Source organism: Jaculus jaculus, chromosome 1 (assembly GCF_020740685.1).
Source record: "Jaculus jaculus isolate mJacJac1 chromosome 1, mJacJac1.mat.Y.cur, whole genome shotgun sequence".
Lineage (NCBI taxonomy): Eukaryota > Metazoa > Chordata > Mammalia > Rodentia > Dipodidae > Jaculus > Jaculus jaculus.
The window spans coordinates 297,875,562-297,889,158 of NC_059102.1; the positions used below are offsets into that span (position 1 = coordinate 297,875,562).

The 13,597-nt window shown below is 38.6% G+C and overlaps 1 protein-coding gene across 9 annotated transcripts in view; it reads right to left on the bottom strand.

Annotated features, from left to right (window-relative positions):
* Positions 1–13,597, bottom strand: part of Cep350 (centrosomal protein 350) — a 193,547-nt gene that overhangs the window by 149,800 nt on the left and 30,150 nt on the right. For 6 of the 9 annotated variants that reach the window (XM_045161439.1, XM_045161446.1, XM_045161456.1 and 3 more), the window contains exons 2-5: positions 11,457–11,542; positions 7,513–7,559; positions 4,169–4,283; positions 1,725–1,884 (exon numbers count right to left, since the gene is read on the bottom strand). In XM_045161439.1, the coding sequence (XP_045017374.1) occupies positions 1,725–1,884; positions 4,169–4,283; positions 7,513–7,559; positions 11,457–11,529 (395 nt within the window). In that variant the 5' untranslated portion in view covers positions 11,530–11,542. The remainder of the gene's footprint in view (positions 1–1,724; positions 1,885–4,168; positions 4,284–7,512; positions 7,560–11,456; positions 11,543–13,597) is intronic. The other 3 variants (XM_045161454.1, XM_045161431.1, XM_045161478.1) reach the window with 1 other exon arrangement.

Below are 13,597 nucleotides of genomic sequence, written 5' to 3' on the forward strand. Positions count from 1 at the left end.
TGGAAGAGTTTAGAGATATGGGCTAGAGAAAGTAGAATGCAGCAGGCTATAGAGCTTAATGGGCCATTCTGGTAAGAGTTTTGAAGACCAGAATGACAAGACAAATGCAGATAGTAAAGGCCCAGCTTGTGAGGTTTCAGAGAAGAAATAAAGACTACTGGGAAAGGTGTGTGCTAGAGGTCATGTATATCATATTCTGCTGGGGGAAAAAAAAGTCAGTATTCTGTCCTGCAAACTTGAGTGAGGCTGTGTCTCGGTTACTGTTCACTCACTGCTCTTATCCATATCTACATACAGTAAGAGCAACAAGTTGAACAAAGACCTAAAATGTATGCAGTTTGAAGAAGAAAGCCACAGAAGTGAGCTTTAAGTTGCAGACAAGGTGGACGCAAAAGCAGCTTTAAAAAAGGAATTAGCACCATTAAAGAGAAATCTAGTGCTCTACACTGCAACAACAGGAAAGGTGTCCTGGGGTAAGACCACAGGCAAGGAGGGCTCCATATTAGGAAAATAGATTCATTTGAAAGGAGAGAATGTAAACTGAGTATGTCACTGAAGGATGTTCCCTGCTGGAAGTCAACTGCCTAGAGATGTGTTGCTCTAGGTTCAGCTTCAAAGGCATCTAGAGGCCACTACAGCTGTGATAGAAGGGGGCCAGGCCACATGTCAAGCTGACAGCAACACTTGACAGCATAATCCACATGGTTCTAATTTTGCAGGTATTTAAAACATAAGAATGAGGGAGTTATGGAGACTTTTACCAAGAGTCCATAAAGCTACTGAGATGAGGCAATGTGTTGTAGTTTCTGATACCCTGTAAGGAGGCCCTGAGAAGTCATTGTGTCAAACTGTGAAGGTGAATCCCAACTTGCAGTGGAGACCCTGGAATGTTGAAGAGGCCAGAACCATGAGACCTCTCCTGCCAAAAGCTCCAAGAAAGGGTAGAACGCAGTCGGGAAAGGCTACATGAGCTACAAGTAACAGAGCTGGAAGAACAGGGTCTTCCAAGGCTGTTGAAGGTCAGATGATTCCATTATGAGCCCCAGATGCTAACATGGAGCTTTGGGATTTAGAGCTTGCCCTAATGGGTTTCCATCTTACTATGATCTAATCTTTCCTTGCTATGCCCCTATTCCTCCTCCCAATTGGAATGGGAGGGCTTGCTCTGTGTGTATGCTGAAAGTGTGTAACTTTTTTTTTTTTATAGTGGCTCAGAATTAATCAATTACCTTGAGTCCCAGAATTTGTCTGACTTCAGAATTTTTAACAGTGCTGGGACTGTTAAATACTATGAAAACTTTTAAAGTTATAATGAATGCATTTTGCATTATGAGATGGACATGAGTTAGAACACTTGGTGCCCAGCTTATGGTTTTATTTGAAAGGTTGTAGAGGTAACGACTTGTTACAGCAAATGAATCACTGCAGGGAGCCTTAAGTGATGGTAACTCAGCCTCACTTCTTGTCCTCTCTCTGCTTCCTGACTACAGATACAAAGTTGCCAGCTTTCTCATGTTAATGTCTCCATGTCTTCCCTGCCATGAATGGACTTAAACTGTAAGACAAAATATATCCTTCATCCTTTACATTGCTTGTCAGGTATTTGATCACAGCAACGAAAAAAGTAACTAATACAACTTCACAGAGTATTATAAAAAACTGAAAAAACAGTTATAAATCAATAAATTACAACCCTAGTTGCCAACTTATTTTGCAATACTAACCTGAAAGAAACCAAAGGATCACGAAATTCCACACGATTGTTTTTCTTCACGTTACTTTCCAGAGTGGTAGCTCTGAGAGGACTACGAGATTTCTCTTTTCGTGGTCTAGAAGATTTGGAATTTGGAGCATTGAGCCAAGAATCATCTAGGTATCTACCATCTACAAGAAAAGAAAATCTGTGAGAATATGAGATACACAAAATGATGGCCTTTGAATTTAGCTAATACATAAGAAAATAACTTATATATGTATTAGTTCTGCCTATAGTTGGATAATAGGAAGGCAAATGGAAAATAATTGCAGTCATTCACATTATAAACAAAAACTGTATTCTGAACATATTATAATATCCTGGTGCACCCATTTTCATTCTTTCTTTCTCTCTCTACCACACATAAATACTTTTTTTGTTTGTTTTTGTTTTCCAAGGTATGGTCTGGAATTTACTATGTAGTCTCAGGCTGGCCTCAAACTCATAGTGATACCTCTGCCTCCTAAGTACTGATATTAAAGGTATGTGCCACCATGCCTGGCTAAATGAATAAAAAATTTAAAAATAAACAGATAATGTAAAATTAAAATCTACATACACTGAGAGAGGATTATCACAAGTTCAAGGTCTGCTTCAACTACAGAGGGACTTCCAAGTTCAGCTTGAGCAACTTACTAAGATATTGTTTCAACATACACAGAAAAACAAAGAGAGAAAAAGTGCTGGAGAGATGGCTTAGCGGTTAAGCGCTTGCCTGTGAAGCCTAAGGACCCCGGTTAGAGGCTCGATTCCCCAGGACCCACGTAAACCAGATGCACAAGGTGGCATATATATCAGGAGTTCATTTGCAGTGGCTGGAGGCCCTGAGGCGCTCCCACTCCCATTCCCGCTCCTCTCTCTCCTCTCTCTCTCTCTCTCTGTCCCTCTCAAATAAATAAATAAAAATAAACCAAAAGAAAAAGAGAGAGAGAAAAATAAAAGTAAAAAGTGGGTTGGCAGGGCTGGGAAGATGGTTTAGCAGTTAAAGGTATGTGCTTTCAAGTCTGCTGGCCAAACCACTCACATAAAGCCAACACAAAAAGTGCTGAAAGCATCTGGTATTAATTTACAGTGGCAAGAGGCCCTGGCACACCCATACACACATATACACCTTCAAATAAATTAAAAATTTAAAGAAAAAAAGAGAACTTGGAATATAAGTACTATTAGGGTACATGTCTAGCATGTGGTTCAAACCCCAATAACCTGTAACATACAAAGAGAAAAAATGGGTGGGAGAAAGAGTTAAGCATCAGATAAAATCCAACCAACTCACAGATTTAAAAAAGCCAGGGGCGTGGTGATGCACGCCTTTAATCCCAGCACTCAGGAAGCAGAGGTAAGAGGATAGCTGTGAGTCCAAGGCCACCCTGAGACTATAGGTCAGTCTGAGCTAGATTAAGACCTTACCTCAAAAAAAAAAAAAAAGAAAAGAAAAGAAAAAGAAAAACTAAGGAGGGGTGGTGGTGTATGTTTTTAGTCCCAGCATGCAGGAGGCACAGGTAGGAGGATCATCGAGAGTTTGAGGCCACCCTGAGACTACATGGTGAATTCCAGGTCAGCCCGGGCTAGAGTGAGATGCTACCTCGAAAAACCAAAAAGTAAAAATAAAAAAATAAATCTAGCTGGGTATAGTGGCACACACTTTTAATCCAAGCACTTGTGAGGTTGAAGTAGGAGGACTGCCATGAGTCTGAGACCAGCCTGAGCTACAAAGTTATTTCTTTAAAATAATAATAATTTTTAAAAAGACACAGCGTAAGTAGAGCCTTGAGTCATAACAGAATTTGCACTGTGTCAATGTATGCTAGATACTATCTGCATAAAAGATAATCCATTCAAGCTGGGCATGGTGGCGCACGTCTTTAATCCTAGCACTCGGGAGGCAGAGGTAGGTGGATCACCATGAGTTCAAGGCTACCCTGAGACTACATAGTGAATTCCAGGTCAGCTTTGACTAGAGCAAGACCCTACCTCAAAAAAAAAAAAAAAAAAAAAAAGATAATCCATTCATGATTTTAAATCCAAGAAAAACACATACTGTTATTAAGTCAATTAAATTTTACTTTCCAAGAACATACCTATAAGTTTAAAAAGCAAGCATACATACCTTCAAAGCTTCAAGTTAAAATTCTCAATACTACAAACAAATGAAATTTCATTGTCATAGGGAACTCAAAGAGTCCCTGACCAAAGCTGTGAAAATGCCATCAACAACACTGACCATAAGGCTGCTCTATAACTACTCCGTGCCAGGGCAGGGGAAGGAAGGAATGCTAAGGAGGTAGAGTCTCTGGCAGAACAAGCAAATAAATACATGGACTATTTAAAAAGATACTAAACTGAAACAAGACTAACATCAAGAATTTATACTTACTATAATCAAATCTTTAGAAGTAACTTAATATGTACCTTTTCTACTTATTTTTCGGATTGCACTTGCAGAAGACTTCTTAGCATCCATCACAGAATCAAACATAGCTGTACTTGTTGGGGCTACTTCTAATTTGTTCTCAATGTGTCGCAACTGAAGTTTAAAGACAATAACAACACAAGATTAATCCTGTAAATAATTTACCTACCATTGGCTTACACAGCTATTTAAGACTATTATCCAATATCTTTCTCCAAAGTACAAAAGAGCAAGGAAGACTTTCTTGAAATATTCAACTGTAACTATGCTTTGAATAAATATTGTCCAAATCTGAACAAGCATATCAAAAGATTTTGAAGATTATAAATTTCAATTCATTGCATTATCATCATGTTGAACAATTTTTAATTGCTGAGTTTTTTTATTTCTATTTATTTATTTATTTGACAGAGAAAGAGGGAAAGAGGAAGAGAATGGGTGTGTCAGGGCCTCTAGCCACTGTAAATGAACTCTAGACACATGCGCACCCTTGTGCATCTGGCTAATATGGGTCCTGGGGAATCAAGCCTGGGTCCTTTGGCTTTACAGACAAACACCTTAACCACTAAGGCATCCCTCCAGCCCAACTGTTGAATTTTTTTAAAGCAATTAAGTTATCTAAGATTCTATCATCTTATTATACTATTGCATAATATATACTCATATCTCACACATTTTACATGCAAAAATAAGGAAAGGATAATTTAGCTGGATTAAAATTTATATTCAAAGAGTTTTAATTTTCATTTCATGTCTATGAAATACATTGTTCAGTAAAGGCAAAATTCACAGGGCAGAACCTAGGTTTTATATACATTTTGTAACCTAAGTTAAATTTTGGTATAAACATCAATATTCTCAATGATTTTAAAAGCATTTTTTCCTGAGTAGCAGAGTATTACAGACTTATAGGAAGATGCTTAAAATTAAAAATTATAAAAATTAAAATCAGGCTGGAGAGATGGCTTAGCAATTAAGGCACTTGCCTGTAAAGCCTAAGGATCCATGTTCAACTCCCCAGATCCCAGGTAAGTCAGGTGCAAAAGGTGACGCATATGCAAGGTTGCACATGTGCACAAGGTAGCACACGTGTCTGGAATTCAATTACAGTGGCTGGAGGCCCTGGCACACCCATTCTCTCTCTCCCTCTCTCTTTCTTTCTCACACACACACAAAAAGGCCAGTGTGTTCGGCTTTCCTCAAAAAAACAAAATAAAATCATCAAAATTTTATCGATTATACCACTTTGTATAAAACTTCTCATTATTTCAGATTTTTTGTAAATACTAAGAAAAATGGAATGATTAATTTCGTACTAACAGTTCTACATCAGGTTTTTTCCCTTTACGAGTCTTTTATAATCTGAAAAAATTCTTCACTCAGTAGTTGTGACAAATAACTACTAATAGGTTAGCTATGAATTACCTTAAATTGAGGGACAAAAATATTCCTATATAATACAATGATATACATACATATGGTATACTCATGTAGAAGAGGCATACTGCACACTGTTTATTCACAGGGTCAAACTTTTACCAGATTAAATTTCAAGAGTTCTAAAATTAGCAGACAGAAAACACCATAAAAATACTAGACAATTAGGGGTGTAACATCTGCTGATGTCTGGAAAAATGTACATACTATGCTTATCAAACTGCCCAGTGAGCACTTCTCTTAATATTTATACCTTATATTAACGCTACTCTCAGTTTGGGTAGAGAATCTTCTCCTTTCAAATGGCAGTGACTTTGGGATGACTCCAAAGGTATCATAATGCTGGAAAGAAATGACTGGAATACTGAATAACATCTCAATCACACCTAATCTAAAAGAGTCTAATGCAGAAGAGGTGGCAGAAAGAATGTAAGAGTCAAAGGAAGGGTAGGACTCCTTACAACATGCTCCCTCCAAAATGGCCTGGATATCCATTACCTCATAGTGCCTGTCACTACCTACACAAGACCATCATAAGAGGAGGGAAAGATCATGACATCAAAATAAAAGAGATTGATTGAGATGGGGAGGAGATATGATAGAGAATGGAAGTTCAAAGGGAAAAGTGGGGGGGGGGTAGGGAGGGTATTACCATGGGATATTTTTTTATAATCATGGAAAATGTTAATAAAAATTGAGAAAAAAAAACATTAGACAATAAAGAAATTGGTGACGCTGGGAGTGGTGGCACATGTCTTTAATCACAGTACTTGGGATAAAGAGGTAGGAGATCGCCGTGAGTTCAAGGCCACCCTGAGACTACTGGGTAAATTCCAGGTCAACCTGGGCTAGAGTAAGCCCCTACCTTGTAAAACCAAAACAAAAAAAGAAAAACAAAGAAGGAAATAGGTGATCCAATTTCACATGGTATACCAAAGAAAACCAAAGAGAAAGTAAGATAATCCATCCAAAAAGCAAATGAAAAAATAAGTGTCTCTCTTTGAAGGTACCACAAAGTACTTTGTCAAGTTTGGATTCTCTGAGTACAGAAAAGACTGACAAACACAATAGGGAACAACTCCCTCCACAGTCATTCTTTCTTGGTAATGTAACAGAAAACAAACTGTGACTAACACAAAGGAAAAGAGGTAACATGTAGTTCTTCATTTCACCACAACAAATGAAAATTTTTTGTTTTCTTTTTTTTTTGTGTACATATGTGTGTGCTATGCATGTGTATCCACATGCTCACATATGTGTAGGTGCACATGTGTGCAGATGAGCACAGATGTATGTGCACGCAGTAGAGGCCAGAGGTTGACACAGGTATCTTCCACAACTGCCCTATTATTTTTTGAGACAGAATCTCTTTCTTGGACACAGAGCTCGCCAATTGGTCTAGTCTAGGTAGCCAGCTTGCTCAAGGGGTCTTACCTGAGCTTCCTCAGCAATTACAGGCATGCTACCACACCCACCCAGCACTGACATGAGTGCTAAGCATCTGAAATCAGGTCCTCATTCTCAAGTGCTTTAACCACTGAGCTATCTTCCCAGCCCCCAAATGAACAAATTTATTAAAAGTGAATAAAAAGCCTAAATTATATGAATATTTAATATATATATATTATATATTTAGTATACTTGATACTCTAAAGTAGTGTTCTGTTTACTCCTTTGCTATTCAGTAGTTGTCCTTTATGTTCACTCTGTAATATATACCAAAATATTTGCCTTTATTTCTCTTTCTCAAGTGGCTACAGCCTGGGACTACAAAGTGAGTTCCAGGTCAGTCTGAGCTAGATTGAAACTCTTGAAAAAAAAAAAGTCTATAGAAAATGTTTTAATACATGAAATCATAACAGGGTATCATATAGATAGATAGACAGATAAAGCTAAAACTACTTACAGCAGCCTTGTTTTGAGAAAGTGCATCCCATGATGTGGGTACATCTGCTGAGAAGAAGTGACATTCAAAAATCAGAATCTCTAAAGTAGAGCTTAGACTATGCATTTTCTTTTATTTGTTTGTCATTTATCTATGAGAGAGACAGAATGGGCACACCAGGGTCTATTACCACTGCAAATGAACTCATGACACTGTGCATCTGGTTTTAAGAGGGTATTGGGTAACTGAACCCACCAGCCAGGAGGCTTTACAACCAAGTGTGTGTGTGCGTGCATGCGTGTGTGTGTGTGTGTGTGTGTGTATACTAATATTTTTAAAAAAATTTTTGTCCATTTGAAAAAAAATTTTATTTACTTTTATACTCAGTGAATATAGTCAAGTTGGTACCAGTTAGCCTCCTCTCTGTCCTCCCCCTCCACAGAGACCCTTCTTGTTGGTGTATATGGGTCATGCATTGTGGGGTTAGCCATGAGTTATGGGTAGGAGGAAATGTCTCTGTGTATCATGACCCAAGGTGTGGCTCTAACATTCTTTCCACCCCCTCTTCCGTGAATTTCCCTGAGCCACGTTGCGTTCATTTTAGGTCTGCTTCAGTGATGAGGTCTTGGGAGCCTCTGTCTCTGGATATCCAGTTTGGTAGGAGTTGATTGTTCTCTGTGTCTATCTCCTTCACCCTTGTGCTGGTACCAGGTTCCTGAAGAAAACATCACTCTTGCTTGTTTCCCCAATTATTGAACCACCTCTCACTCAACCTGATTAAAAAACTTAACATGCTCCCAAACGTGATTAAAAGTTTGAGGATCACTTTAGTAGGTAGAACTAATCCTTAGCATGGCTTTTATTATAATGAATCAAAATATGCTTTTTCTCCCTACTATTATATATAGCTAATCTTTTCAATATGTAGAGTTAAAATAAGCACTATTAGTCCTGAGGACTGCTGGACTATAGTAGACATATGTAAAATTAAGCAATGTACTTAGTTTATAGCAATAAGCTGAACATATACACAAAGAACATTTTTCTTGAGATTGGGTTTCACTATGTTGCCCAGGCTAGAGCCTCCAATTCATGATCGTCCTACCTCAGCATCCTAAGGGTTAGAATTATAGCCATGCACCACCCAAACCAGACACACATAAAATTTTGTATTGTTTTATATTTTATGTATAATATGAAAAATATTGAGAAACTGCTCCAGACTTGAACCTACTAGGAGAAACAAATCTATGTAGTGGTACCAATAACAGTCTTCAAATAGTTTACAACTGCTTACCCTCTTGAGTTATCCTTTATGAGGATGTCTGCTTCTTTTTCAGATACTCCACAAATGACTTGATTTACCTTCTCCTCACAGTGCAATAAGGTTTCTCTAGATATAGTCTAGTTTGTCAGTTTTCCTTATCTTAGTTGGGCATGGTGGTCCAAGCCCCAGTACTCTAGAAGCTGAAGTAGGAGGATTGCAATGAGTTCACGGACAGCCTGGGGCTACAGAGTGAGTTCAAGGACAGCTTGGACTAGAGTGAGACTACCTCAAAAAAATGTGTGTATGTGTGTTTGTACTTGTGTATGCATATACACACACACATTTATATGTATCTTAAAGTTACTTTTAATAAATGATTTTAAAAGTTCAAGGAAGAAGCCAGGCATGGTGGCGCATGCCTTTAATCACAGTACTCAGGAGGCAGAAGTAGGAGGATTGCCATGAGTTGAAAGCCATCCTAAGACTACAGAGTTAATTCCAGGTCAGCCTAGACCAGAGTGAGACCCTACCTCGAAAAAAAAAAAAAAAAAAAGTTCAAGGAGGGCTGAAGAGATGGCTTAGAGGTTAAGGCACTTGCCTGTGAAGGCAAAGAACCCAGGTTCAACTCCCTAGGACCCATGTAAGCCAGAATGCATAAAGTAGTGCATGTGTCTGGAGTTCATTTGCAGTGGGTGGATGCCCTGATGCACCCACTCTCTCTCTGCCTCTTTCTCTCTCTCAAATAAATATAACAAAAAATAATTAGAGATATAAATCTCAATGACAATTTCTTCTAAGAAAAAAAATCTTTTTTTAAGTTCAAGGAGATTTTATTATCTGTATACTATAAGTTTACATATTGTACTATATCAATCACTGACATTAAGGATAGGATTTCTGGAGGAAGAAAAAATTAGTTTTAGGGGCTAGAGAGATTTTCTTAGTGGTTAAGGCCTTTGAAGCCTAATGACCCAGGTTTGATTCCTCAGTATCCATGTCAGCCACATGCACAGGTGGCGCATGTGTCTGGAATTCATTTGCAACTGATGGAGGCTCTGGAACACCCATTCTCTCTCTCTCTCTCTTTCTCTCTCAAATTAATTAGTTAATTAATTAAATATTTTCCTAAAAACTAATTTTACATATGGCAGGGAGGGAAATGGGGGATATCTATGTATGTTTAAGACAGGATCTTACTGTGTATCCCAGGCTGACCTCATACTTGCAATCTTCCTATCCTAGTCCCTCAAATTCTTATATTATTATCATATATGACCACACCTGGCTCAACGAGCTCATTTTAAAAACAAAATTTACCACAGGACACCTCTGAAGGTAGGATATTTTTATATTCAAAGCAAAATGGAAGGATGGCTCAGTTAGGAAAGTATTTGTCTTGCAGCATAATAAGCATCTGAATTTAAACCATAAATCCTACATTAAAAAGTTGGGTACGATGGTGCAAGCTTACAATCTTAACACTAGGAAGACAAAAACAGGTGCATCACTGAGGCTTGCTGATCAGCCAGCCTAACCTACTTGGTGAGCTCCAGGCCAGTGAAAGATCTTGTCTTAAAAAAAATAAAAAAATAAAAGTAGACTCTCATGAACTTATAGCAGCTGTGGTTTCCTGAACAAGAATAAACCTGAAAGTATGCCATCGTTGATAAGTGTTCATGAGACACCACCATTCCCAGAGGAGCTATTGGTAGTTAATGGTTGCTTAGGGAGGAGGAGTCATGTTCTTCAGTGGATTATCTCCAGTAAATATCCTCAGACAAATGTTCATGCAAGCTACTGTAATTAAACTGAGACACACACACACACACACACACACACACACACACACACACATGAAAATAGGAGAGGGAGCTAGCTAGTTGGGAAAAAGAGGGATTTAGCAGGAGTAAAAGGCAGATAAGAAAGGGTAAAAGAGGACTAGAGAAATTTCTCAGTGGTTAGTGCTTACTGGCAAACCCTGCATGCCCACGTTCAATTACCCAGTACCCATATAAAGCCAGATGCACAAAGTGCATCTTACAGTAGCAAGAGGTCCTGGTGTGCCCATTCCTCCCCCCCCACCCACTGACACACACACGAATCTCTATGTTCACAAATAATAATTTTTTAAAGAGTAATGGTGGCAAATATGATCAAAATACATTAATTATATGCATATAGGAAACTGTCAAAAAAAGAAAAAAGGTAGACAGCACTTGAGACAAATAAGAACCAAAGTTGTTCTCTGTCCACTTCATGCATAACACAAACATACAAATATAGTCACACCAAAAAGGGTGAAATATGCAACACATGAGCAAAGCTGAAATAAAGTTCTCCAGACTTCTAAATAAACTAATAAAACCAGCATTTCATATATTTTAAAGTTGAAATTGAGTTTTTAAATTATTTTTCCTTTTTTTTTTTTTTTTTTTTTTTTTGGTTTTTCGAGGTAGGGTCTCACTCTGGCTCAGGCTGACCTGGAATTCACTATGTCGTCTCAGGGTGGCCTCGAACTCTCGGAGATCCTCCTACCTCTGCCTCCCGAGTGCTGGGATTAAAGGCGTGCGCCACCATGCCCGGCTTCCATTTTTTTATAAACCAAAGCATATGCATAATTTTCATTTATCAGTTAGCACAAAATTTAACATAAATGACCCTAAAAAGGGATTAAATTCAGTTTAAAAAAAAATCATACCTTGAACAATATCTTTGCTTTGAGAGTTCCTTGGATTTGGTAAAGGCACCTCTTTTGATTTGCTGCTCCTCATCCTGCCAATTTACCTGCAATTACAGCATCATTAGTAACTGATCAGTACTACCATAAAATCACTAGTAAAGAAAATATCCTGACTTATCTTGCCCTTCAGGAACTATATATACTCATGAGTATCTCATAAACCAATAATCAATAATTTTCTCAGAAAACTGAATTATTAAAAAGTATATTATGATCACCTCACAAATATTAGGATAGCTACAATCAAAAATCAGAAAATAACAAGTGCTAGCAAATATCCTGTGCCCATCAAGTTGCCCTCTAAATATTTATGTTTATGCTCAGAGTTCAGTGCCGCTCTCACCACTGCTCAGAGAAGCTTTTTTGTGCAGTTGGTGGTGACTATGGGGAAGACTCAAAACTAGTCAAAGCGCCAAGAGTTGGAAACTGTCGAGTGCTCAGTGCTAAATGAGACTCCTATGTCACCACCTCAAAGGCTCAGGGAACACTGCAGAAGAGGGAGCAGAAAGAATGTAAGAGCCAGAGGATGAGGGGGAGTGCTGTGGAATGCTGTCTGACAGACATGGCATGATGGTTGCATTTATGACTTCATAGAGACTGTCATTACTTGCACAAGACCTAAATAATATTGGGCCCATAAATAGTCCATAATGGAATTACAACCTTCCTCCAAAAATGCCCCCCAAAAGGAAAGGAAGAAGGGAGAGAGGGAAAGGAGGGAAGGGAGGGAGGAAGGGAAAGAAAGAAAGTAAAGGAGGGAGGGAAAAAAAGAAAGAAAATAAGAAAGGGGGGAGAAAGAAAGCTCAGCAGTTAGGGCACTTGCCTACAAAGCCTAAGGACCTAGGTTCAGTTCCCCAGTGCCCATGTAAAGCCAGATGCACAAAGTGGTGCATGCATCTGGAGCTCATTTGCAATGACTAGAGATTCTGGCATGTGCATGCTCTCTCTCTCTCTCTCATAAATAAATATTTAAAAAAAAGAAAGAAAAATCAAAGTAAAAGAAGGATTAGTTGGAATGAAGAAAAGGTTCAGTGGAAGGGGTGGTGGGTAGGGGACAAGAGAAGGTAATGAGAGGGGATTATGATAAAAATATATTGTATACATGTATGAAAATTATCAATAAAAAAAGATTCTGCAGCACTTGGGAGCAGAGGTAAGAGGATCGCCATGAGTTTGAAGCCACCTTAGGACTGAATTCCGGGTCAGCCTGAGCTAGAGTGAAACCATACCTTAGAAAACCAAAATAAAGAAAAAAACCCAGATGCACAAAGTAGTGAATTTGTCTGGAGTTCATTTGCAGTGGCTACAGGCCCTGACATGACCATTCTCTCTCTTTCTCTCTCTCTCTAATAAATAAATAAATAAGTAAATAAAATACAGTTTTTAAATGTTTGAGCCTGGCATGGTGGTGCATGTCTTTAATCCCAGCACTTGGGGAGCCATAGATAGAAGGATCTCCATAAATTCAAAGCCACCCTGAGACTACATAGTGAATTCCAGGTTATCTTGGGCTAGAGTGAAACCCTGTCTCAAAACAAAAACAAACAAACAAAAAGTTCTAAGGAAGTGGAGTGTGGTGGTACATGCCTTTAATCCCAACACTTGGGAAGCAGAGGTAGGAAGATCACCATAAACTCAAGGCCAGCCTGAGATGACATAGCGATTTCCAGACCAGCTCTGGCTAGAGCAAGACCCTACCTAAAAAAAAAAAAAAAAAAAAAAAAAAGGTTGAGAGGAGCTAAGTATATAGCCTGAGGCATCAATATCACACACAAAAACATATTAGTAGGATGGATGCAGGCTAGGCACATGTCTCAGCAGTTATAGGGCTTGCTCACAAAGACTACCTACCTAAGTTTGATTCCCTAGTACCTAGTTAAAGCCAGATGGACAAAGTAGCACATGCATCTAGCGATCAATTGCAGTGGCAAAAGGCCCTAGAATGCCTATTCTTTTTCTTTCTCTCTCTTTTTTGTACCTCCCTCCCTTACACACGAATAAATAAAGTTTAAAAAAAAAATGATGATGAGGGCTGGAGAGATGGCTTAGCAGTTAAGCACTTGCCTATGAAGTCTAAGGACCCCAGTTCAAGGCTCGAT